The sequence below is a fragment of the Typopeltis vanoorti genome, chromosome 1 (genome assembly GCF_054136105.1).
Source record: "Typopeltis vanoorti isolate ZY-2024b chromosome 1, IOZ_Tvanoo_1.0, whole genome shotgun sequence".
NCBI classification, from domain to species: Eukaryota; Metazoa; Arthropoda; class Arachnida; order Uropygi; family Thelyphonidae; genus Typopeltis; species Typopeltis vanoorti.
This window is the reverse complement of record NC_143549.1, coordinates 56615214-56639314: the sequence shown is the minus strand read 5'-3', so window position 1 is coordinate 56639314 and position 24101 is coordinate 56615214. Positions and strand designations below refer to the sequence as shown.

Below are 24101 nucleotides of genomic sequence, written 5' to 3'. Positions count from 1 at the left end.
ACATGTTAGAGATTCAGTTACATACAATTAATTCAACATTTCTAATGATATGGATTATCTGGTACAGCATCCTCTATGGGTGAAAATTTGAAGTAAATTTTTTCTCTCCGCCAAAAAAAAATCCTCCTCCTTGTAATTAAATGATATTTCTTCTGAAATCGTTTACACTGTAAGTTCAGTGATTAGTATGATGAAGAGGATATTTGATAACAACATTAGACGCAGGTATAAGTGACAATTAAATATGTTACTTTACCCACCATTTTTATCGATTAAAGTGAATCATGTAAGATTAAAATGTAATTATAAGCTACAGCGCTATCACCGAAGAAAGCCATTCGTGCATCAATTAACTAAGATTGTGTGTGTGTGTGTGTGTGTGTGTGTGTGTGTGTGTGTGTGTGTGTGTGTGTGTGTGTGTGTGTGTGTGTGTGTGTGTGTCTTGTAACTATCTAGTCATTAGTTGTGTTATTAAATAATATTGTAAGTTTTGATTTGAATGTGGGTGAATGTATTACTTTGACGTTATATTATGTTATAAAGTTATATCAACATTTATCCTGAACAATTCGTTTGTCCATAGCCATTACTTTCATATTTATCTCCCAATAGTGTGCGTTAATACAGATAAGAGGGCAATGCTCACGTCTCTTTCTCTTCCTGCCATGGTTGTTCCGTTATGTGTTATTCACCCTTAATTTAAAAAATCAACAACTCTTTATCAGTAGCAGCTGATAATTTTAACAGTATGCCTTATGGCTGTATCAATCTGAAAACGTAAGTGCCTTGCACCAAACTTAAATCACTAACGATATGCCAAAAGGACGGATTAATGACAATACACCTAAAATTTGAAAATCATGATTGAAATCTATGAATTGGAGAAATTCTTCGTCAGTGTCATGTTAAATGTAAATAATATTCTACTCTTTTGATCGAAATTGAAATTGAGACTTGATTGGAAGAGGAAAGTGAATCTTTATGTTAAGTATAAAGAAAACATCCGAATGATCTTTTGTTACCGATATGTTTTACCACACCTTCATATCTATTCATCACGTTATATTATTTCAGATTTGTTAGACAGTGGTATCAGGAAGAATTTCATAATTTTTTTATGAAAAAAAATGTGGGCAGGTGAAAGTGCTAAATAGAGTAAACAACCTCAAATAATATAATAGTTTTTACAACGTTGACATCACTTCCCGTTTTCGAAATACTTACAGACGGATCTTGAGAATTTCTTTGCTCGTTTCGCGTCACTCTTGAAACGTGCGGTCTGATGTGATAACCATTGAGAATGACCGTAGGAAATACTTCCAAGTATCTGATGGTCTTATCATGTTTTCTTATTTTGTTCTTTACTTTTGGATTGTTCAAATCTAATGGAGTTTTGTTTGTGGCAACCATGAAAGTATTCGGCCATTCGAGAGATATATCTTCCTGGTCATTCAGCCTTCTTCCGTCTACATTCCAACTAACATGTAAGTAATGGATTTGTTGATGCAATCAAAATAATCGCTTCAAATCGCTATACGTTGTTAAGCAATATTAATAATTATTACATTATTACGTCAGACAGAAACACATATATGTTAACTCTAGATAGTCTAATTCTAACGAATAAGATGACTTTTATTATTTTTTTTAAAAAGTCAATGGAATAATGAAATTCTAAAGTAAATTCAAATTAAATTATATTAAAGTACTTGTGAAAGTTAATTACCGTGTTTAACGGCATTATCTAATACCTTTGGGAATAAAAAGGCGTCACTGGATTTAGTTGATTATTTTAAATATTCGCCTGACCGTTTTTTTTTCTTTGCCGATCTTGTGCTCAAGCAAGTATATTTTTCCTTGTTGTAAACATTTCAGTTTTTATTTCCTCACACACACACACACACACACACACACACACACACACACACACACACACACACACACACACACACACACACACACACACACACACACACACACACACACACACACACACACACACACACACACACACACACACACACACACACACACACAAAATGGCTCATTTGGAAGTACTGTACGCTCGGTGAGCGTATAGTACTTCCAAACCCGGCTTTAAAAATAGGGTAACTGAAAGTGCGGTCTCCACATTCCTCACCCAACTCTAGTGTTTGGCCTGGAAAAATATGTTGTTTGATTTCTTTGAATACTCATTTTTAGATAAATAATAATTGAAGTGTTTTCCGAGATTGCCATATAAAAATGCATTTCGCAACAGCATACACATATAGTAACGCTATAATCAACACACCATTAACATTGATGAAGTCTATCTCCAAATAACCAAAATCGAAATGACAAATTTCAGTGTTGATCTTAAGTATCATATGACTATGTCATCGTCTATGATCGAGTTACTTACCTTTTATTGATAAGTCCTTATAAATGCTTTTTTTTTGCTTTCTTGATGGAGTTGTCTACCCAGAGGATGGAAAAACAGACTCCTTCAAGAAAATGGAAGTGATAATGAGCCATTTGATATCATGTTAGAAGACAATAATAGCAAAAGGTTTTCTGAGTTTTCGGTACCAAAATTCCCTAGTTTCGTTTTAAATTTCAAAACCTTTGAAATATTTGATGCTATCAATTGTTATCACGATATCATTGAAGTTGTTTCTCATCGCCAGATTCGTGCACCAACTGAGAAATCCATCAGGATAATAGCACTTTTTTTGTACTTTAATCAACAGAATTTTGAATTTCATAGTTATCCAATAATGAACTAAACTGAAAAGTCAGAGAAAGTGCTGAGAAAGTGAGAGAGCGAGCGAGCGAGCGAGAGAAAGAGAGAGAACACCGTTTGTATGATATCCTTATAATGTGTGTGCAGCGGATGAAGGGGTATTCTTCCTGTAGTATAGAAAGTTATATTATTCGAAGTATTCCTTCGAATAATATAATAATCAGATGAAACTTAATTCGTTTTCGGAGAAAACACCTGCATCTACTTAAATGTTAATATATAATTTTATCAGTTATAAGTTTTATCGACTCACATTTCCCTCAATGTTGTTATTGATTCGGGGAAGGGTTGCGCTGACAGTTTGATACTTAGTTCTTCATGGGAAAAAAAGTATATCTAATTTATCTGATGCCTTTTAATTAGAAAATTGCAATATTTGGAATTCGTCCGAGTACAACACCAGGAGGCGTATTTGGTAAAAAGACTATTTACTGATCATGACGTCACTGAATGTGTATATCATGCATTCCATTTTTGTGTACTGTTTATGTATGTCTTCAGATTGCTTGAAACTTATTTAACTGCTATTTGTAGTAGTGTGAATAACGAAGAGTTCTCCTTCATTGATGTTTGTCAGCTCTCCGAGGTGATACCATTTCCACTTTAAGATAGGATGAAAAAAAAAAAAGTCACCTCTTCCATTGAGTTTCACACAAACAACGCTGCAATGACTCACTAAGCGATGAAGAACAGTGTGGAACAGTTTTTATTTCTTTGTATACTCCAATTTAGCTTTCTGTACAACTCGTTACTTTACTGGCCTGAACGTTATATATTTCATAACTTTTCTTACTCTTATTCTAACGATATTTCTTCCACATCATCTTCCTCTTGTTGTGGATTTCTTGCTTTATACTTCGAACTCTAGGGATACATTGAGATACTGCCTGATTCAAGTATTTTTTGAAAGAATGCATTGCTAACATATTTTCCATTCAGTAACTGATATCATGGAACTAAAAATAGCATTCTCCTGAGATTGACATAATTTCCAGCTTTGTAGTTCAGCATGTTACCTGGTCTAACTAATTAGACACTTCTCATGAAAGCACGGCATGATCACTGTCACCAACTGGTGATAAAATACTCATATTCTTAGCACAGATCCTTTCTGAGTCTATTAACAAATCTATCACTCTTTGACCTCGATCTCTATGACTTCTTTTACATACTGCTTAAGAAAGTTGTCTGGCAACAATTCAATAAATTCCTCTTCAATCTTAACATGTGATTTTTCTTCTTTCCAGTCAATGTTTGGAAATTAAAGTCACCCATAATGATCACTCATTTGCTGGCCATAAGGCTAAATTGATGTTGCATTTCATCCTTCCCCGTAACTGAGCTGTCAGGTTTGTAGCAACACCCAACTAATATTTCATTCTGTTAGCCTCCACTTCACACCAGATCGCCTCAAACTCACTGCTATGTGGTATATTATTCCTATCATTGTTTCTTGCCTTTATACCCTAACCGAAATGAAGTTGTTTCATATCATTAGTAGTACTCCTTTTCCGTTCCTCTCCTATCTTTTCTGTAATTTCTAAAAATAGTATACCCCTTACATCGTAATCGTAAGGGGTATACTAATCGATCCCAATTACGATATCTGATTCCAATAACTACGTTTCACTAATGCTAACAGTCTTAGGTGGCATCATATCCAACAAAGCAACGAACTCAACCCTTTTGGTCTGATGCTCCTGGCATTTGTATATATTATTACTATTATTATTATTATTATTGTTGTTGTTGTGTTGTTTTACCACATCTCCATGCAGTCCAGAGACTCGTCGCAGGAGACACAAATTAACGATTATATACATAAATCCTATCATACCTCTCCTTGAATTCATTTACCATCGTGGAACTCACAACCAATTCTGGCAACCCATTCCCTCATTCACCTCTCTCCAAGCAAAAAAATCTGGTCTGCACACCCTTACTAACCACACACTCACAAAACTTCCATGAACGGCCCCTTGTTCTCTGACTATTTGTCATATATTGAAAAATTTTCACTTACATCAATTTTACAAAACCCTTTTAATTAAAAGGGTTTTGTAAAATTGATGTTAAAATAAAATATTAAAAAGTCTCTATCATGTTCCCACGTTTCCGCCTATCAACTAAATTTTTTAAACCACAAACCCTCAACCTATCCTCGTAATACTCTACAGACCTGTCAACGTCTTGGTCACTCGTCTCTGAATCTTCTCTATCACCTCTTGGTCCCCAAGAAACCCGCGTGGCCAAATCTGTGCGCAGTATTCAATATGTGACCGAATCGTAGTCTTATAAAGAGGATAATAGCTTCCGTATCTTTACTTTTTAGCGTGTTTTTCAACATCCAAGTAATAATTTCAGTTATTTTACCAACTTTTGCAATATGTCCTCTGAACTTCAACTCTTTGTCCATCATTAACCCCAAATCCATAGCCTCATCAATTTCCTGCCAATACCATCATTTGCTATACAACATATGCTATCCGAAGTGCAAAATCTTATATTTTGAACATTAAATTAACAATCATTAACCTTTGCTCACAATGGCAGTTTATTTAAATCATCCTGCAGGATATCAACAACACCTTTATTAACTATTTCTCTTCTTAGTTTTGCATCATGAGCATACAACTGCATATCCCCTTTTAAATCTTTCCTTATGTCATTGATATACAAACTGACGAGTAGTGGCCCTGGTGCCGATCCCTGAGGTACTCCACTAGTCACCACCATTCTCCAAGATTCCACTCCGCCATGTACTACTCTCTGGTGTCTACCAGCCACTTCCTATCCATGCTAATAGCCTTATATCCATTCCCATTTGCTCCAGCTTTTTAATAGTTTTCCATATGTTATTCTGTCAATTGCATTGGCAGAGCAGTATCATGGTGTAGACATTACTTTTATCCAACTCGGTTGTCACTTTATTAAAAAATGCGAACAGTTACTAAGACAGGACCTACCCTTTACAAAGCTATATAGGCATAACAAATTACCGCCTAGCCTATTCTTATAATTAGATATGAAGTCTATTTGGCCATGTTAAAGAACGTTTCCCAGACATACTCAAAAGGGCTGAGTCTAAAGCGTATATTTCCACTCCTTAACCAGATGCACATCCATGTTCAAAGTCATTCATATGTTTATCACGTTTGCAAACATAGCTGAACTTTCACATACATTTCTCCATTCTTCATGATCTAGAATCCCTGAGCTTGTTCAGTGTGGGCTGCTCTTGAAGAAACATGCATGAATCTTTCGGCGAATGGCACATCGAAAGAAGATGTCAGATCTTGGCGTCGGATGCACGAGATTTGGTAGAGTTCAAGTCCCCATCGTGCACGCGTTTTGGGTGTTTGCGTTAACTCGCATCCCAATATCTAATTTTTCCAGCCTCCTGATGCGAAATGAATTCAAATGCAGGACTTCCCTCTTATATAAAAGTCCTTTCTGCCATCAACAGACTCCACATTGAATTGTTTGCTATCTTTGCCCTTCTTCTTAACTCGCTACACTCATATCTGGGTACTTATACTCTGTTCCACTTTAAGATTGGAATAAAGTATAATGTTAAATTTCAAGATTATACTTAATTTTCTTTACATTTATAAGATTATATTAAGTTATATTATTATTAGTTATTAAGATTATACTTAATTGGCCGTTTACCGAGTGTAAACGGCCAATTTCGCCATAGAAAATATTTCCTTCCTAGGGATGCAATTAAATATCGTTTGGACATACAATTATGAACGTGATTAATCTTTTTTTTTTAATTAAACAGAACTTTTAAAAATTACTACTATTAAAAAAACGCAAAAATAAATAAATAACTAAATAAACTTGATGATTTTTTGACCCATTACATCGCTTAGTGGTCACGCTATGATTTCAAAATCAAAACAAACATGTCGGACGAGACAGGTGTTTCGACTGCGACTCCAAATTTGTTTGTTCGAAATTCTCATGGGAAAATATTGACGAGTCATTCAAAGCAAATTTGCATCATGAGCATACAACTGCATATCCCCTTTTAAATCTTTTCCTATGTCATTGACATACTCGTAGCTTCGAGTGAATATTCATCAAACTTTGCTTGGCATACCCAGGCGAGACTAAGGAAAAGAGTATACCGACGGTAAGAGAGCTGTCCGGGTGTTTCGGAGAGAACATCTTCAGAGTGAAAGCCGAAAAAAAGAGGTCACACGTGCTGAAGACAAACACCCAAAAGCGTGCACGATGGGGACTCGAACTCGACCAATCTAGTGCATCCGCGCCAAGATCTGACGACTTCTTTCGAAGTACCATTCGAAAGATTCATGCATGTTTCTTCAAGAGCAGCCGACACTGAATAAGCTGATTGTTGAAGTCAGTGGTGGTTCCGATCTACCACAAATATCGAGAACGACTCTTCATCGGATAATGGAGGATCTCGGCTTAAGGTACACAAAACAGCCACTTGCATCGGTTTTCACAGAACGAGAGGATGTAATTTCTTGGCGTCATCGATACCTTCCAGCACGGAGGAATATGCACCTTCCTTTTGGTGAGCGGGCTGAATATTAAAGGGGAACAGAGTGGAACAATATTTACTCTCTCACATTTCTTTCTCGCTTCTTCCAATCTCATATTTATCGCTACTTGAATCATTAGTTCATACAAGAACTACTTTTTCTCTTTTACTTTTCTTTTCTGTTTTTCAATTACGTATGTAATTGAAATGGTAATATCTTTAATTTTCGCCGCCTGGAAAGTGATGTAGTGACTCCGTCGGTAAGTCAGAATTTTATGATTGAATCACCATACCATAGCATAGCATCCCTTCTTTCTTCGATTTTAATTGACTTACCTAGTTGTTATTATTATTATTATTATTATTATTATTATTATTACGAAAAACTACCAACACAAAGTCAACAACAAACGATGTATTTTCCACCCATAACAAAACAGGAACTGAAAGAAGCACTCCTAAAACTAAAACCAAAGACCACTCCAGGAATAGACAAAATAAGACTCACAGACCTTATAACACACTTTGAACAAATAAGTCCAACACTTTTGAAACTCGTGAACATAATATTCGACACAGGCATTATTCCACAACAACTAAAAACTGCAGCAATTACGCCAATATACAAACACGGCAAAAGAAACGATACTCAGAACTACAGACCAATAGCTACACTACCAGTCAACTCAAATATCCTAGAAAAAATAACACACACCAGACTACAGAACTATTTAGAGAAGTACAACATCATCTCACAAAACCAATACGCCTTTCAGAAAACGAAAAGCACCATTACTTTATTAGACATCGCCGACACAATAAACAAAGCTCTCGACAAAAACAAGTACGCCGTCCTTATACTGCTGGACCTAACCAAAGCATTTGACACACTTGAACATGACATACTACTCACCAAACTACACCCAATAGGTATAAGAGGAACACTGCCTACATGGTTCAAGAACTACCTCTCAAACAGAACACAAGTAACAAAAATAGGTACATGTCACAGTCAGAGAATACAAGTAAAACACGGTGTACCTCAAGGTACACCGTGTTTTACTTGTTATTATCACCCACTCTATTCAACATATACATTAACGATGTTCATAACATATCCATAAGAAGTCAAATATTTTGAATACGCAGATGACACTGCACTACTGGCAATCCACACAGACATTAACGCAGCGCTCTGCAAAGCACAACAAGACCTAAACGAAATCACAACATACTTCCACCAAAACGCAATTCTAATCAACGGCACCAAAACACAGATGCTGATACACAACCCAAGAATCATACGCCCCGCATCACTATCGATACACTGTCACACATACCGCTGCATTAACAACAAAAATACCTGCCAATGTTCCGAAATCAACCCTTTAACACACGCAAAATACCTCGGTCTGTATATAGATTCCCACCTTAAATGGACAAAACATATAGAATACCTACACACCAAACTCCGGATCATCGCAGCAAAACTCTTCCAAGTTAAAGACGTTATTCCACCCAACATAAAAAAACTTCTATATCACGGTATCTGCGAATCCCTACTCAGATACGGAATAACAGTCTATACAAATACATCAAACAGCCACCTAACAAAATTAGAAACACTACACAGGAAAATCGTGTCAACAGTGATCTGGACACCTTACACGCAACAACCAATATCCGACAAGCACATGGCGATACACAGAATTCTGAGCATTAAAAACCTGAAACAAGGAATTACTTCAACATCATCTATCTAAACAACAGAGACACATATCGTATAACACTACCTACAACAGCTCTCTACGTCCCCACACCCTTCAACAACTCATACGGTTCTTTTGTGAGATCACATCAGATATCCACGAAACTCAACAACCTACCAAGAAAGTTAAAACACGTAGATAACTACAGAACATTAAAAAACGAACTCTGGAAAATATATCAACAAAGTTAAGAAACAATTAACACTAATATACACATAAAAAATCACTAGCATCCAATGCCTACATTCCATACATAAACAGTAGCAACAACACAAATAGTGAAGGCTAAATCCCACTCTCTTCATAAAAGCTAACCAAAGCTTCGAAGTAGGTGGGATTAACTTGCCTCACTCATCTACATGTAATCCTTATAAGCAAATGTAGAAATTTGTATGTATAATCATTCTTTCTCAAACTTAAAAAAAATAAAATAAAATAAAAGTAAAAATAAAATAAAAAAATAAAAAATTTATACAAAAATTTCTGTATAATCTTCATTGTTAATATTAGAAGAACATGTGTTGTAAATATATAATATAAAGGCAAAAAAGTATTATTAAAAAATTTTTAATTGAAATCCAATGTAGGAATTGCAGCACTTAGTGCTGAACTCTGTAAAATTATAAGATGCAATGTCACACAAGATGTTTATTGTATGTATAAATATTTTAGCAATCAATAAAATGTATTTATATTTAAAAAAAAGTCCAGTGCTTTCCTGCCTTTTATTTTCTGATCCTTTTTCTTGTCCTATCTAAGTTGCGTTAAACCTTTTCCCACATTTTCCCATTCTCTGGTGGATTTTCTAATAATTTATTTTAATCGGAATATTTCCAATTTCAGATTATCCTCGGATATATTATCATCACTGAAACTACGCTTCTGTTCATCAGGACAAAGGTTCTCCTCAGCAGTAACAACTTTAACTTGTGCTTTAGACACTGCCCTATTAAGATGAGCTTTTTGGCGCTATTCCTAAGACTAGTAAAAACGAATAATATTTCCACAATCATGTTATTAAAGGCTCTAGCACATAGGTTCCCATACGTTTTCGGGCCACCGCCCACTTTGCAGGACATCAATTTTGTAACGACCCCCATTATAACAGTTTTCCGCTTTCAAGCCGTTTGATATTTTTGACGTAAATAGCAACTAATGATACATTACTGCTTATGCCGTTAAATTTTTAAAAAGAAGTGGCCAATATGTGCTTCATCTTGAACACAGTTATTGCTATACCGATTTTGGTGAAACGTAGCCCATATGTAAAGATTGTAAAATGTATGCTCGAATAACATTATGCACAGTTTCATACAATGGTTTAAATATGAAAATGTGGAATACAATTAAGATATTGCATCGCATTAGTAAGAATAGTATTGTAATAATTAAAATATCATTAAATATATTACAAAATTGTTTATTTCTAACTTATAAAGTAAAAATACAAAGCAATAGAAATCAAAGCAAAGCAAATCATACAATGGTTTAAATATGAAAATTCGCAATACATATTAAGAGATTGCATTACATTAGTAAGAATCCTATTGTAATAATTAAAACACCATCAAATGTATTAGATGGTTTGTTTCGAACTTACAAAGTAAAAATACAAAGAAAAATAACAAATTAATGTGAAGGATGAGCCTGGTGCATTTTTAAAAGTTTGTTAATATCGGGTTCAACTTTCGTTAATAACAGTCGTAAATCGCCACGCTCAGTTATATGCAATCGGTTCCTTTTCTTAGACAGTAAATTCACTACAGCACTAAACCCACGATCAACCAAATAAGATGGAAATGCAATTAAAAATTTCTGCACTATTTCCCATAATCCAGGGTACAGTGTCGGTATTGATTTTTGAAGCCAGAACTCTCGGTAATCCAGTTTTGAATTTTATTTTTAGTTCTTCATTTTTTGTGAGTTCTATGAGTTCCATTTCTAAATTTGATGATCCTGCTGTGCTTACATGTGAGAAAGGATCTAGAACCCAATTTGGTATATTCATGTTTAGAATATCCTTGAATGGCTCATTGAAATCAGCATGGAGAACCTCCAAGTGTTGGCAGTATGTAAGTAAATCTTCCTTTTTGAGAGACACTGCTGATAAATTTGAAAAGTCGCTATATTCTCGTCGGCCCATATTCCGATTGAACAGAAGAAGTTTTCCTACAAAAGCGGCAATAACGTTTTTTGTTTTAATTCAATGCAATTCATCACCTTGTAGTTATAGATTGACTTCATTAAATATTTTATAGAGGTCTGTCAAATAAGCGATGCCATTTTTTGATGTAATCAGCTTGGCCCGCAATCCGTCGTCTCTATTTTCTGGGAACTCTAGTACTGAATCAAACAAATTGTAAAATCGATTCAGACAAATACCTTTTGAAAGCCAACGAACTTCTGTGTGAAGCAGTAAACGAATGAAATCTTCATCGTTTTCACTACAAAGTTGGCTAAACAATCTGTCATTCAATGAATTGCTTCTAATCTTGTAATTAAAATAAAAAGCCAAAAGGCTAGTTTTCTGGCAATTGAATAGATATTAAATGGATAAGAATCCTATATTGTTATATAGCCAGTAAGTGAAACTCAAGATTAATAACTACGATCTATGAGTTTCAATGTCGAAAAACTATCGGCGAAGGCAATTCGAAGCAAAGGTGGAGCAAGATCCCTCACTATTCTTGATATTCTCTCATAACGTAAAACACAGCTCCTAGGAGATGTAATACTGTCATTACATTATGATGAGGGGAGGTCACTACCCAGACCGGTTTCAACCTTTTTTGAGGTCTCATCAGTGAGTAGGTAGACCTGGAAAATATCAAAGCTTAGTGAAAAGAACTTACAACGAATGCCATAAAGGTGTGCCTGTATTTTGTAATTAAAATAAAAAGCCAAAAGGCTAGTTTTCTGGCAATTGAATAGATATGAGGGATCTTGCTCCACCTTTGCTTCGAATTGCCTTGGCCGATAGTTTTTCGGCATTGAAACTCATAGATCGTAGTTATCGATCTTGAGTTTCACTTACTGGCTATATAACAACATAGGATTCTTTTCCATTTAATATCTATTGAACTGCCACAAAACTAGCCTTTTGGTTTTTTATTTTAATTACAAAATACAAGCACACCTTTATGGCATTCGTATAGTGAAGGTATGTAAGTTCTTTTCACTAAGCTTTTTATCCTTTCGATATCAACGCGAAGGAGATGGAGAGTCCTTTTTAGGACTTTCAGGTAACAAATGGCAATGCTGTAGCCAATGAAGTTTTAACTGAGGCTCGGCTATTGCCGTTACCCAGCCATGACTAGCTTTTTAGCTAAATAACATCTCATCCACACAGATTTACTTCATTCAGATGACGGGATAAAGAGTCAAGGACTCAGTCCATCGCCCAGTTCTTTTAAGAACTTTAAGAACTTTTTATCCTTTCAAGACTACAAGAAAAATCAGACCAATTAGGAATAATCCCAAACGAACAATTCGGCTTCCGCCGTATGCACAGCACAGTGCAACAAATACACAGACTAGTGGAGCATATCACTCAAGGATACAACTGGAACCTTCACACAGCTGCAGTTTTTCTGGATATTGCCAAGGCCTTTGATAAGGTATGGCATCAAGGATTACTCTATAAACTCATTCAGGCCAACATACCAACAAACCTTACCCGTCTAATAAAATCATACCTCACTGACAGATCCATGCAGATAAAAATAAATGGCACCATCTCAACTAGGCGCAAAATCCTGGCAGGAGTACCGCAGGGATCTCTTTTGGCTCCTTTACTTTTCACAATCTACGTGGCTGACATTGCACAGAACCTGAGGACTACCATCACAGCCCTATATGCAGACGACACAGCCATAATGACAAGATCTCTCCGCCCACACCTGGCCATCAGTCGTCTCCAGGATACTATCACAAAGCTAGAGAAATGGTTCTCCGACTGGAGGATACAAGTAAACTCCGTCAAAAGCTCAGCTGTACTCTTCACCAGACGCAAAGCCTTCATCCAAGATGATATTGAACTTCTCGGAAAAAAGATACCATGGCAGACAGAAGCCAAATACCTTGGAGTACAGCTAGACAAAAAGCTAAATTTCAACAGCCATATCAAGCTCATAGGCACAAAGACATCCAGAACCATAGCTCAACTCTATCCCCTGATCAATCGCAACAGCAAATTGGATAAACGCAACAAGCTGTTATTATATAAGATGGTAATTCGACCTGTAATCACATATGCATCCCCGGCATGGAGTCACACATCCAAATCTAACATCCAGAAACTACAGAGGATACAAAACAAATGCCTGCGGATGCTCTTAGACGCCCCATGGTTCGTCAGAAACACGCAGATCCACAGAGAAACCGGAACCCCTGACATCCGTTCTCTCCTTCATGACCATGCCGAAAAGTTCTTCAGCAAGGCACATTCTCATCCTAATCCACTAATCAGACAAGCTTCCAGTTATAGTGAACATGACTATCAAAAACACAAAAGACCCAAGGCAATCCTGCTTTCAGCAGAACAGAGCTAACTCCATATTCACAAAGTGCGAGCATAAGTCTCACAACCTCCCCCATCAAGCTTCTCCACACAGATAAAGGGGAAAATAAAAAGCATTTTATGCTTCACCCAGCAAGCCAGTAACGTTGTTGTTGTTTTGATGTTTTCAAGATTGAATCAATCGACCGTGAGGTGCGGTGATTGATTCATTCAATCCAATACCCTTGGAGGGTAATGGATGGCAATACTGTAGCCAATGAAGTTCTCACTAAGGCTAGGATATTGCTGTTACCCTCTTGCCATGATCAGAGCTTTAATAGCTCAATAACACCTTATCCCTACACTGTCCTCTACAGATAACGGGGAATATGAAAAGCATTCTTGCTTCGCCCCTTTAAGCCAGTCCTTATAAGGACTATAAGGACTTTGATATTTTCCAGGTCTACCTACTCATTGATGAGACCTCAAAAAAGGTTGAAACCGGTCTGGGTAGTGACCTCCCCTCATAATGTAATGACAGTATTACATCTCCTAGGAGCTGTGTTTTACATTATGAGATAATATCAAGAATAGTGAGGGAGTTTGCTCCACCTTTGCTTCGAATTGCCTTCGCCGATAGTTTTTCGGCATTGAAACTCATAGATCGTAGTTTATCGATCTTGAGTTTCACTTACTGGCTATATAACAATATAGGATTCTTATCCATTTAATATGCTTCTAATCTTATTGACCACGCTAATGACGTAATGGAGCGACGTTATTAGAGTAGTGACAAATCAATTAGAAAAGTGGTTTTATATATTTTATATATATTTTGAAATGAAATATAAGGAATATATATTTGCTACTGTAAATATAACCTATTATACACACACACACACACACACACACATATATATATATATACATGCTCTGTTTTCTCATTGATATAGAAAATTGACATCTATTTCTATCTGACATGGTAAATTTTCAAATGATTAAATAATTGAAATAGAAAATTGATTAAAAAAATTGATCGTGTAAGACGGGTATAAGATAATAAAATGATTATCTAAATGACGAAAATAATTAATTTTTAAATATATATTATTAATTTCTTCTATAAAGAGCCACCGACCCCTAGACTGCCTGAACGCCCCCAATTGTTCCTGATCCCACTATAGCCTTCCCCCCCTCCCCAGAAAGCTTCAGCGCCCACTTGGGGGCGGTACCGCCCACTTTGGAAACCTATGCTCTAGCACAATAAAAAAAAAATCATCTAAAGCCTTTTTTGATTTCTCTAGCTCAATAAATACAGTAAAATCTACAATAATATATTAAATAGACACCAGTAAATCTAAGAAAAACACTCAATATATCGACAAAAATCAGCTATCTTTCAGGAGCTTCCTAACAGCACCAGATAACCTCTAAATCAACAAAGACAAAACCTATACTTGACAAAAAATCATATTCCTCTTTCTGTCCTTTACCCAAGATGGTGAAACAAAAATGTGCATGAAGCACATAAATTCTTGTCAGATATTATTAATAATAATTGTTGTGACTCATATATCATTTTAATTTAAGGTTTATTATCGATTCTTCAAGTCAATATATTATTTAGATCCCATGGACAATATGGGAGCTTCCAAAGCGTATTCAGTATAGACAAAGCCCTTTTTGTCGGAAAGACAAAAAGGGCTTTGTCTATAACTGGGCTCGATTCCAGCCCCTGACGTGAGATACCTTCATCAGATATTTTCGACTAGAGGTGAGTTAACTGGTCTCATCCCTCAAAACAGACAAACCGACCCCCCCCCCCCCACACACACACACAGTCATAAATACATACGATATGCCAGAAAGGCAACGGGAAACCACCTTGATTCATAATCATCTCCCTAGTATAGTAGCATATTGCTATCTCACCAACCAAGGTTGAAAGAATAATGCAAGCATGGATAATATGAGCTATATAGAATGAGTAATTTTTAAAAGTATTTAAAAAGCATCTTAAAAAGAAACGCTTACTGTGTTCTTTTATATGATGGTGTTATTACAGGAAATATTTTATATGCTTTCAGCTTTACTTGGAGGAATGCTGACTCACAATTTTGGGACTCGCAAGGTGGCGCTGGTTGGTAGTTTCTTATCAGTATTTGGGTTAACAATGTGCGTTTTTGCGAAAAGTATACTGTGGCTTTCAATCTTCTATGGATTTTTTCTTGGTAAGTTTCATGATAAAAAAAAGAAAGGTATAATAAATGAGGATTCATATAAAGATACAAGAAATATTACTTTAATTCCAAATTTACAATTGAATGTGTTGTATATTAAAATATAACTATATATATATTGTATAGTTATATTTAATAAAATATATATAATAATTCAATAAATTATTGCAATAATTAAATATAAAATAATTAAATATGATATAATATATATAATGAAGAATTAACCTGTCCTGATAATTAAAAATAAAGTAGGTAACTTTTAATGTATATTTTGTTTTGATTTAAAGAAATAAAACAAAAGTCAGCTTCGAATAAGTTCAAAATTAAGCATCATATGAAAGAAGAAGAAGAAAAATAATAATAAAATAAACATTAAATGCACTAAAAGTGCATAATACTGTGCCGAGTGCGGCGTTTACCAAAGTTGGCCCCTGAATTCTGTTTCTTAGAACATGCATACAACTTAACACTATTTAGATTAATTTTCAACTAATTAAAAATAGAAACGTATGCATACCTATGGTTCCTACAACTTGTGTGTATTTTTTTTTCTTTTTTGCAGAAAAAGCGTGGTCTACCTCTGCGATGATTTCTTTCTTCGCAGTAAACTTCAGTTATAAAATCAATTTCTTAATAAATCTTCTATTATACATCCCCACTCTTCTGGCATTATAATTTCGTTCTTTGTTACAATAACCAGAAGCAGGTACGCTCATGAGAAATGAACAGTTGATGCACATTAATGCGTTGTAAACCTTTTCTCCGGCTAATACATCAAGAAACCTATTCGGTCTGATTTGCATCACCCATTCTCTTGTACCATCTGAAACTTCTCAAGAAGTTCAAGATGAATTTTTGATCAATAAAGAAGGAAAATCTCAGCAGTATATTCACCTCAATAGGAAAGTTGTACATCATGTCGATAGGTATTTTTTAAGTAAAAAAAAATCAGTAGACAAGAAATGTCAGTTGCTTCGCTTATAGTTCTGAACAACCTAAACCAAATCTTAATTTTTAGATAATCAAAGTAAAATTATTATTATTATTATTATTATCATTACGTGACACCTCCAGGGAGTCCAAAGAATCATCGTGGGAGGGCGCAATACTCTACTGATACAAAAATACTGATATATAGTATATAAATCTGATATAAAAAATATCATTACATAATTCTCTCTCTTGGGTACTACATAATAGATTTTTATGTATAAATTTCTTCAAGAGCCGTTAATGCATAGTATTAACATAGTACTACATAGTAGATTGTTATGTATAAATTTCTTCAAGAGTCTTTAATTAAGCTGTTAAACAGCATTTCAGCCAAAATCTTTTACTCTGTTGTGAAAATGATATCTGTCTCCAATTATTATTAAATTTATATCTCTATTTATTTGGCTTTGGAAATCGTCTGTTCTCTGTGAGTTTGCAAGAATGCTTTGCAAGAATTTCGCTAGCAAAATTAATTATGCCCGATAACATTAAACTAAGCTAAACTTAGACTATGTGATATGGATTCACACATATAAAGAAACATACTCAACTAACAAATAAAGCATAAAATATGTTATCATTAATTGATAATCTAATGACAATACTTATTTTAATATACTACGTTCGTTAAGAAATCAGCAGTGAATCTAACCGCTAATATAAGTTAAATTCAAAAATCTCTTAATGAGGGTGATTTTGAAGACAATATTAATAACTGAAGCTAACGAGACAGCTAACGTTTTTTTTTTTTGGATAGATAGGTGAAGAAAAAACGCTTTTCATATTCCCCTTTATCTGTAGAAGAAAATGTAATAATGGGGTTTTATTGAGCTATAAGCTCTGTCTTGGCGGGGTAACAGCAATAGCCGAGCCTCAGTTAAAACTTCATTGGCTACAACATTGCCATGTATTACCTGCTTTGAAATTAAGATGTTATTTAAGAATTTTATAGTTTAAAACGAAAATGATGTAGTAATATATTTAAATGTATTCTGAACATTTAATAATGTTAGAAATAATTTTAATTTATACACCATATAAATTTACATCATGTATCCATTTTTATTCCTATTTTAAAATTATTTCAAATAAAAGATGAAACACTGCTCTGTGCGTTCTTTACTTAATCATCATAGTAATTTATATTTTCTGATAATAGAGAAATTTGTTTCTTTTTCTTTTCTTAGTACTACATATTTCTTTACTTAATTAGGTGTGTGGTGTGTTATCATTGCTTAATCCCTATAATGTGTTATTTTTACCTTCTAGGAACAGGAATGGGTCTTTTGTTTCCAACAGCTTCTGTCACCATCAGCCAACATTTCCAAACTAGAAAATCCAGGGTATTTGGAATTGTTTTTTCTGGCATGTCTGTTGGAGGCATAGCGTTTCCATATATAACGGAAAGGTTACTAGACACGTACGGATTCCAAGGTACATTTCTTATTCTAGGTGCTGTGGTAATGAATGTTACTATCTCTGGAATTGTAATGAGAGAGCCTCGTATAGTTTCAAAAAAGACTCATCACACTGATGTTATTCAAGAACCACCTCCTACAGCAAACGAATATTTAGACACGTCAGATGGAGAAAAGAAAACGAATCCAAGCAGGAACAGAGTATCTACAAAAATGTATCATATTTCCGAAGAAAAAGTATCGTATCTTAAAGAGACAAAGAAACAAATTAATTACTGTCATAGGTTTTTGGATTCGACGTGGTCGACATTGAAAATAACAGGAGCAGTTTTATTGTCTCCAATATTTATTATAATTACCTTCGCGATGTTTGGACATATTTTAAATAACATCATATTTCAGACAGTTATAATAGACTTTGCCAATGACAAAGGAATCAGCCATGATGGTGTCTATCTCATCACAGCTAATTGCGTCGCTGGCCTGTTATCTCAAGTAATTGTTGGTTGGCTAATTGATCAAAAGTATTTAAGCAAGAGGACTACTGTTATTATTTCAATGATTATAATTGGAATAAATACAGCTTGTTATCCTTCAGCTCAAAGCTACTTTGCATTGATGGTATGTTCTATTATTTTAGGATCAACGATGTGTAATGTTCAATTATACCAACTGTTATATGAAGAATTTCTTGGAAAGGAAGTCTTTGCAATCTCAACTGGCTTGTCCGGGTTTCTTCTGGGTTGTTTTGGTATTCTTATGCCAATTTTTATCGGTAAGTGGGTATTATTATTTAAATTGTTTTATAAAAATATACTTTGTTTTATTTTATTTTGCTGTTGTAATTATCTTATCAAATATTCGTAGTTAGAGTAGAACTTCTTAAGGTTTCTTATTTGTTAATAAAAAAATAATAAAAAAAAATCTCTTCAACAAAAGAATAGTTTCAAAAAATTTTTTGTGCTAAGCAACGCTAAGCGAATTCAAATCAAATTATATTTGATTATATTTGCTATTTCTAATTTATTCTTTTATCATGTTTATTTCTAGTTAATGCTAATACTCGATAAAATTTAGTCTGTTAAAATTTCGTTCCAAATTTTGGCAGCTCATCCTCATTATTCACAGGCTGCTTTCTAACGCTGCTCAGAACGCGAAGATGGTTATCTCAAGCCTGTTATCTCAAGTGAGATAACAGGCTTGAGATAACCTTGAGATAACCGAAATTCTGACCTCATATTCAGTTCTTACACTCAAGTGTAAGAACTGAATATGAGGTCAGAATTTCGGTTCTGTACCTTCGCTTAAAACTTTGTTAGAGGTTTACTCCTAATTATTTGGCTTTGACCGTTAACAGACATCCTCAAAATTTGATTATCGTCAACTCCAAAATACCAAAATGATATAATAAAATTCACTGGAAAGTGAAAGAATTTGACTGCGTTCTTGTTTGAATTATGCATTGCAGTTCATTTGTTGTTTTTTTATTGATTAATTTGTTGTTTTTGATTCGAAGGAATATCAACAATAGTCGACGACTGGATTGTGATACAAAATTGTTGGAATGCATAAAAAACCTTTCCCACGTAAGAAACTATCAGATAATTTCACTATCCGTCGGGACATTTTCACCTTCTTAAAAACCTCACGTGTAAATACATAATATTTGCTCACGAGAAGTCAGAGTTTCTGGTTTAACGCACATAAATATTACTTGCAGGATCACAATTTTTATGTTGAAGAGGCGGAGAAGGTAGGAAGTACTATAGAATATTCAGTCGATAGTTGAAGTTTCTTAAATCAGGTTTTGCTTTGAATTACGGCTGAAATAACTGAGACAATTAAAATTAAGCGTAACAAAGGGAAGCGAAGTTCAGGAACTGTTTATTGAATTATATTAAAAATAAACCTTCAAGAATTCTGTAGTAGCTGGATTCGGTTTCGTAATGACTTCTATTAATGACTTCTTATCACCCAGGTGATAAGTTTTTCTGTTAGGCTTATTTATGCAATATATTTGCAATAGTTTTCTTTTTAACTTAATGGTCAATCAATTTGTGTTTATAGTTTTTATTTTATTTGCTTCTTTCCTGCTTACTTGCCACAGCCTCTTTCTCTCTCCCTCTCTCTCTCTCTCTCTCTCTCTCTCTCTCTCGACCACAAAATTTCTATGGTATATGTTCTGCGCGTTGAGGAAGCTGCCAAATTCTAAGTGGTTTTTCTGTTACTTTTCAGGGTTTTTCAGAGACCATTTGAAAAGCTACGACGGTCTTTTCTATTCTGCAAGTGTGGTTTGTTGTAGTGGAGGACTGTTATTGATTTGTCTTAAGAAAGCTAGAAAACTTTAAGAAATGCAAGAAGACAGACTCTTTCGTCAAGTTGTTCCGTGACCTATTCATCCTACCTAGAAGCAGAAAAAAGTATACACTTACAGAACATGCGAATTTATTCTATAATACACGGAAGGAAGAAAGAAAAAACTGCATGTTTTCAAATTTATGAAGATTGATGATTTTGCGTCTAAGAAAAATGCAAGACAATTTTGTCACCCGCGTTACTTTATTATAAGAGGCTTAAAATATTTGCTATGCAGACTTTTCACTATGTACTATTTACTATATACACTATGCAAAAATTATATGAACCTTAGAATGTTTTACAAACAACCTCATTATATCTTTGATCAGATTTCAAATTTCACTATACAAATTAGATTTGGATTATTCCTTCGCTGATTGCAGTCGATCAGTGTGGTGTATCGTCTACTGGGAGTAGCACTTGCAGTTGACTCCCTGCCCTTTCATCTCAGGATTGTTAACTAGGATGGCCTAATTTTTCAACAATATGCCTATCTGTTCGGCATATTATTCGCCATGTTTGTAACATGGCATCCTATCATAACGCCTTTTTCAAACTCCATCAGTTCCCTTCTCGCACCCATTTCACCCGGACACAGAGGTGCACTGACTTGGGAGCATCATATTTGTCAAATTTTTACTGGCTGCAAAACACATGACTCGCTCGTTACATGGCATGATGTACCTTTTCGTAAGGGGATCCATTTCATTCCCATCCTATTTCTTCTTCAAACAGTAACGATACATTCAGAGACTACTTCATTTCGTCAAAGTTCATCATGCATTGTTGATAGCTTTCCCATTCAGCATCTGATACCATTGGGCCAAAGATAGTATACCCCCAAATTTCCTTTAACTATTTTATTCTGTTAATCATTCGCCAGAATTAACTATTCATGAAGCTTTTAAATCCTTGGTTACCTATTGGCCTCAAATTTTCAGGACAATGCAAATTGCATCGTCATGAAAATCCTGAGAATGACAGAAGTAGGAAAAATGTATATATAAACAATTGAAGGGAATAGTATAGCAGTAGAATTTGTTTCAGATTTAAGACATGTAGCGTTCCCTTGAAGAAATGCAAAACATTGATTATAATAGCATGAGACAAGATGTTGTATTAAAATTCTTGAAAGATGTAAAACTACACATATTATGAAAAATATATACGTAGGTTAATGGATTATATTACGGATAAGATTCACCGAATCTTATCTGTAAAAATCAAATTTATTCTAGGAAAAGTCCTGCCTGAAATTCGACCAATAAATTCGACCTAAGTTCGATTCTCGTCGCGACGGGAGGAATCTTTATCTGGTCGATTTCATTCGAAGGTGAGTTAGCCGATCTCATACGGAGGTAGCAGGGTTTTTTCTCCCGGAAACTCGGGTTTTTCATCCCGCATACATACAAATCGGCCCTTCAGAACACACGCAATTTACAGACAAAAATTACTAGCTGTGGTGGTGTTGGAGGTGGGCGGTAGATGGCGTTGATGGAGATGATTCGTAGTAGAGGTTAGGTGTAGAGACAGTTGTTGGTGTCCTCCCGCGATGAGTCTTCGGACTCCTTGGAGGTATCAGGAATAATAATAATAATAATAATAATAATAATAAATATAATTATAAATAAGCTGGCTTTTTTTTTTTTTTTTTGGTTGTACATGCAAAGATAAGAACCACTACTAGTTTTGCTACTTTAACTTTGTTTCTTTTGGATTAAAAATAAAAATAAATGCAGTAAACGTTGAACTATAAAGGCACGAACTATAGCATTACTAAAACAAGGCACGTAGCAATCGTTACAGTTCAAACTGAACGAAACTACGTGGAATAGGAGATGACTCGAAATTAACTATTGTTCAGCATTTTGTGCAGAACAATAGTTAATTGCTCTGCACACAATGCAGAACATCAATATAGTTGGTTGAAACAGTTTTACGTATGGACAGATATGATAAGGGATGTCCAAATACACGTTTATTAAGCTATGACTGTGCGTTATTCATTCTGAATAAGTAGTACGCAGACACAGCTGCAATTATTTAATTAAGATGGATTAGTTTTACAAATATAGCGAGATTCCATTCTCTTTATACCTTTAATGTTGTTATTTTTTTATTTCAAACTTTTTACACTGAAAATGATCGATGATACATTTGTTTATAAATATTTTCAAATGTGTCTACTTGTTACTTATTCAGGATTTCCAAATATCACACAATATTAATCCTCGATTCCTATTCAGTGTGCCTTGTTAAAAGATGACTATAGCAAGATTCTTTTATGTTACGTCCAGTTAAGTAGTCTTCAATGTGTGTGTGGGACGGAAAAATGAAAAGCCACACCTGAGTTGTCTTCTTCGTTGTTGGTGACGCCTTCAATCTGTTATTTCCGTCTTACTTCAAAGTTTCCTGATGTCTGGTCTGTGTAAGAAAGGCCAGAAGAGCATAGAATAATATAGACATCCCCCCCTAGGATGTTTGTATAAGGAGTTGTGGTCGTTAGTCCAACGAAGCAAAACAAAATAAAACGAAGTATCCTAGAACTACAGGAATTCGCTGCCGAGACCCAAGCCAATATTATCCTCATCAACGAAACACACCTGCGCCCAAGTGACAAACCAAACATCAAGACCTATATTCTCTACCGCATGAACAGATCATGCGCAAGAGGAGGAAGAGGAGGTACGGACATCTTCATCAAAAAGGAATAAAACACAATGATTTCCGAAGCCCCAAAAACAGAATACATTGAAACAACAGGAATCGAAGTCCACATGGAAAGTACAAACAATCTTAAGATATTTGCAGCCTACAACTCCCCCAGATTAATAATAATTATAAAACCAAACTCTTATAATCAGCTTGAAGAACTGCTGAACTACGCAATGGCAGAACACTCATATGCTACCACAAGAAATATCACAATAATAGAACCCATAGGGCGACCAGACTTTCTTGATATAGTAACATTAAAGAACGTAGATACGCTTTCAAATAGAGATCAACGATATGAGTTCTGACCTCAACCCCGTCATATTATAACATCATACACGACCTAACTGATGACAACACAGGTTTATCAACTGGAACCAATTCTTCTCAACTTTCCAGGAAAATCTAGGTCCGGTACCACACATAACATGTACTGCAGAAATAGAAAAGGCAGTGGTAAGCTTTGAAAAACAACTATTGAAAGCAATATCCTATGTAAAAAACACAACCACACGTGCATCGCAAAACAGACTTCCAGAGGAAATAGCAACTTATCCGAGGAAAGAACAGGCCTACGAAGCCAATATCATAGAACAATGGATCCAGCGGATAAACAAGCAGTTTATAGCGCAACGAACCTGTTTCGGTACGCATTAAAAGACCACCGAAACCAACTTTGGTACAACAAGATACATCACTTAAGCACAGAAGACCAGTCAGTATGAAGTTGCTTCGCTCAAAGCATAACAAACTCCCTCTAATCAAAGGTGAATACGGAATAGCTTATAAAGATGAAGAAAAAGCGGAAG

At 35.0% G+C, this 24101-nt stretch overlaps 1 protein-coding gene across 1 annotated transcript in view; it reads left to right on the top strand.

The window, feature by feature from the left end:
• LOC150109998 (monocarboxylate transporter 9-like) overlaps positions 1-24101 on the top strand; it is a 61747-nt gene that overhangs the window by 12074 nt on the left and 25572 nt on the right. Inside the window, exons 2-4 of the mRNA XM_090405432.1 lie at positions 15656-15799; positions 18071-18994; positions 20455-20517. Of these exons, the coding sequence (XP_090261558.1) occupies positions 15656-15799; positions 18071-18994; positions 20455-20517 (1131 nt within the window). The remainder of the gene's footprint in view (positions 1-15655; positions 15800-18070; positions 18995-20454; positions 20518-24101) is intronic.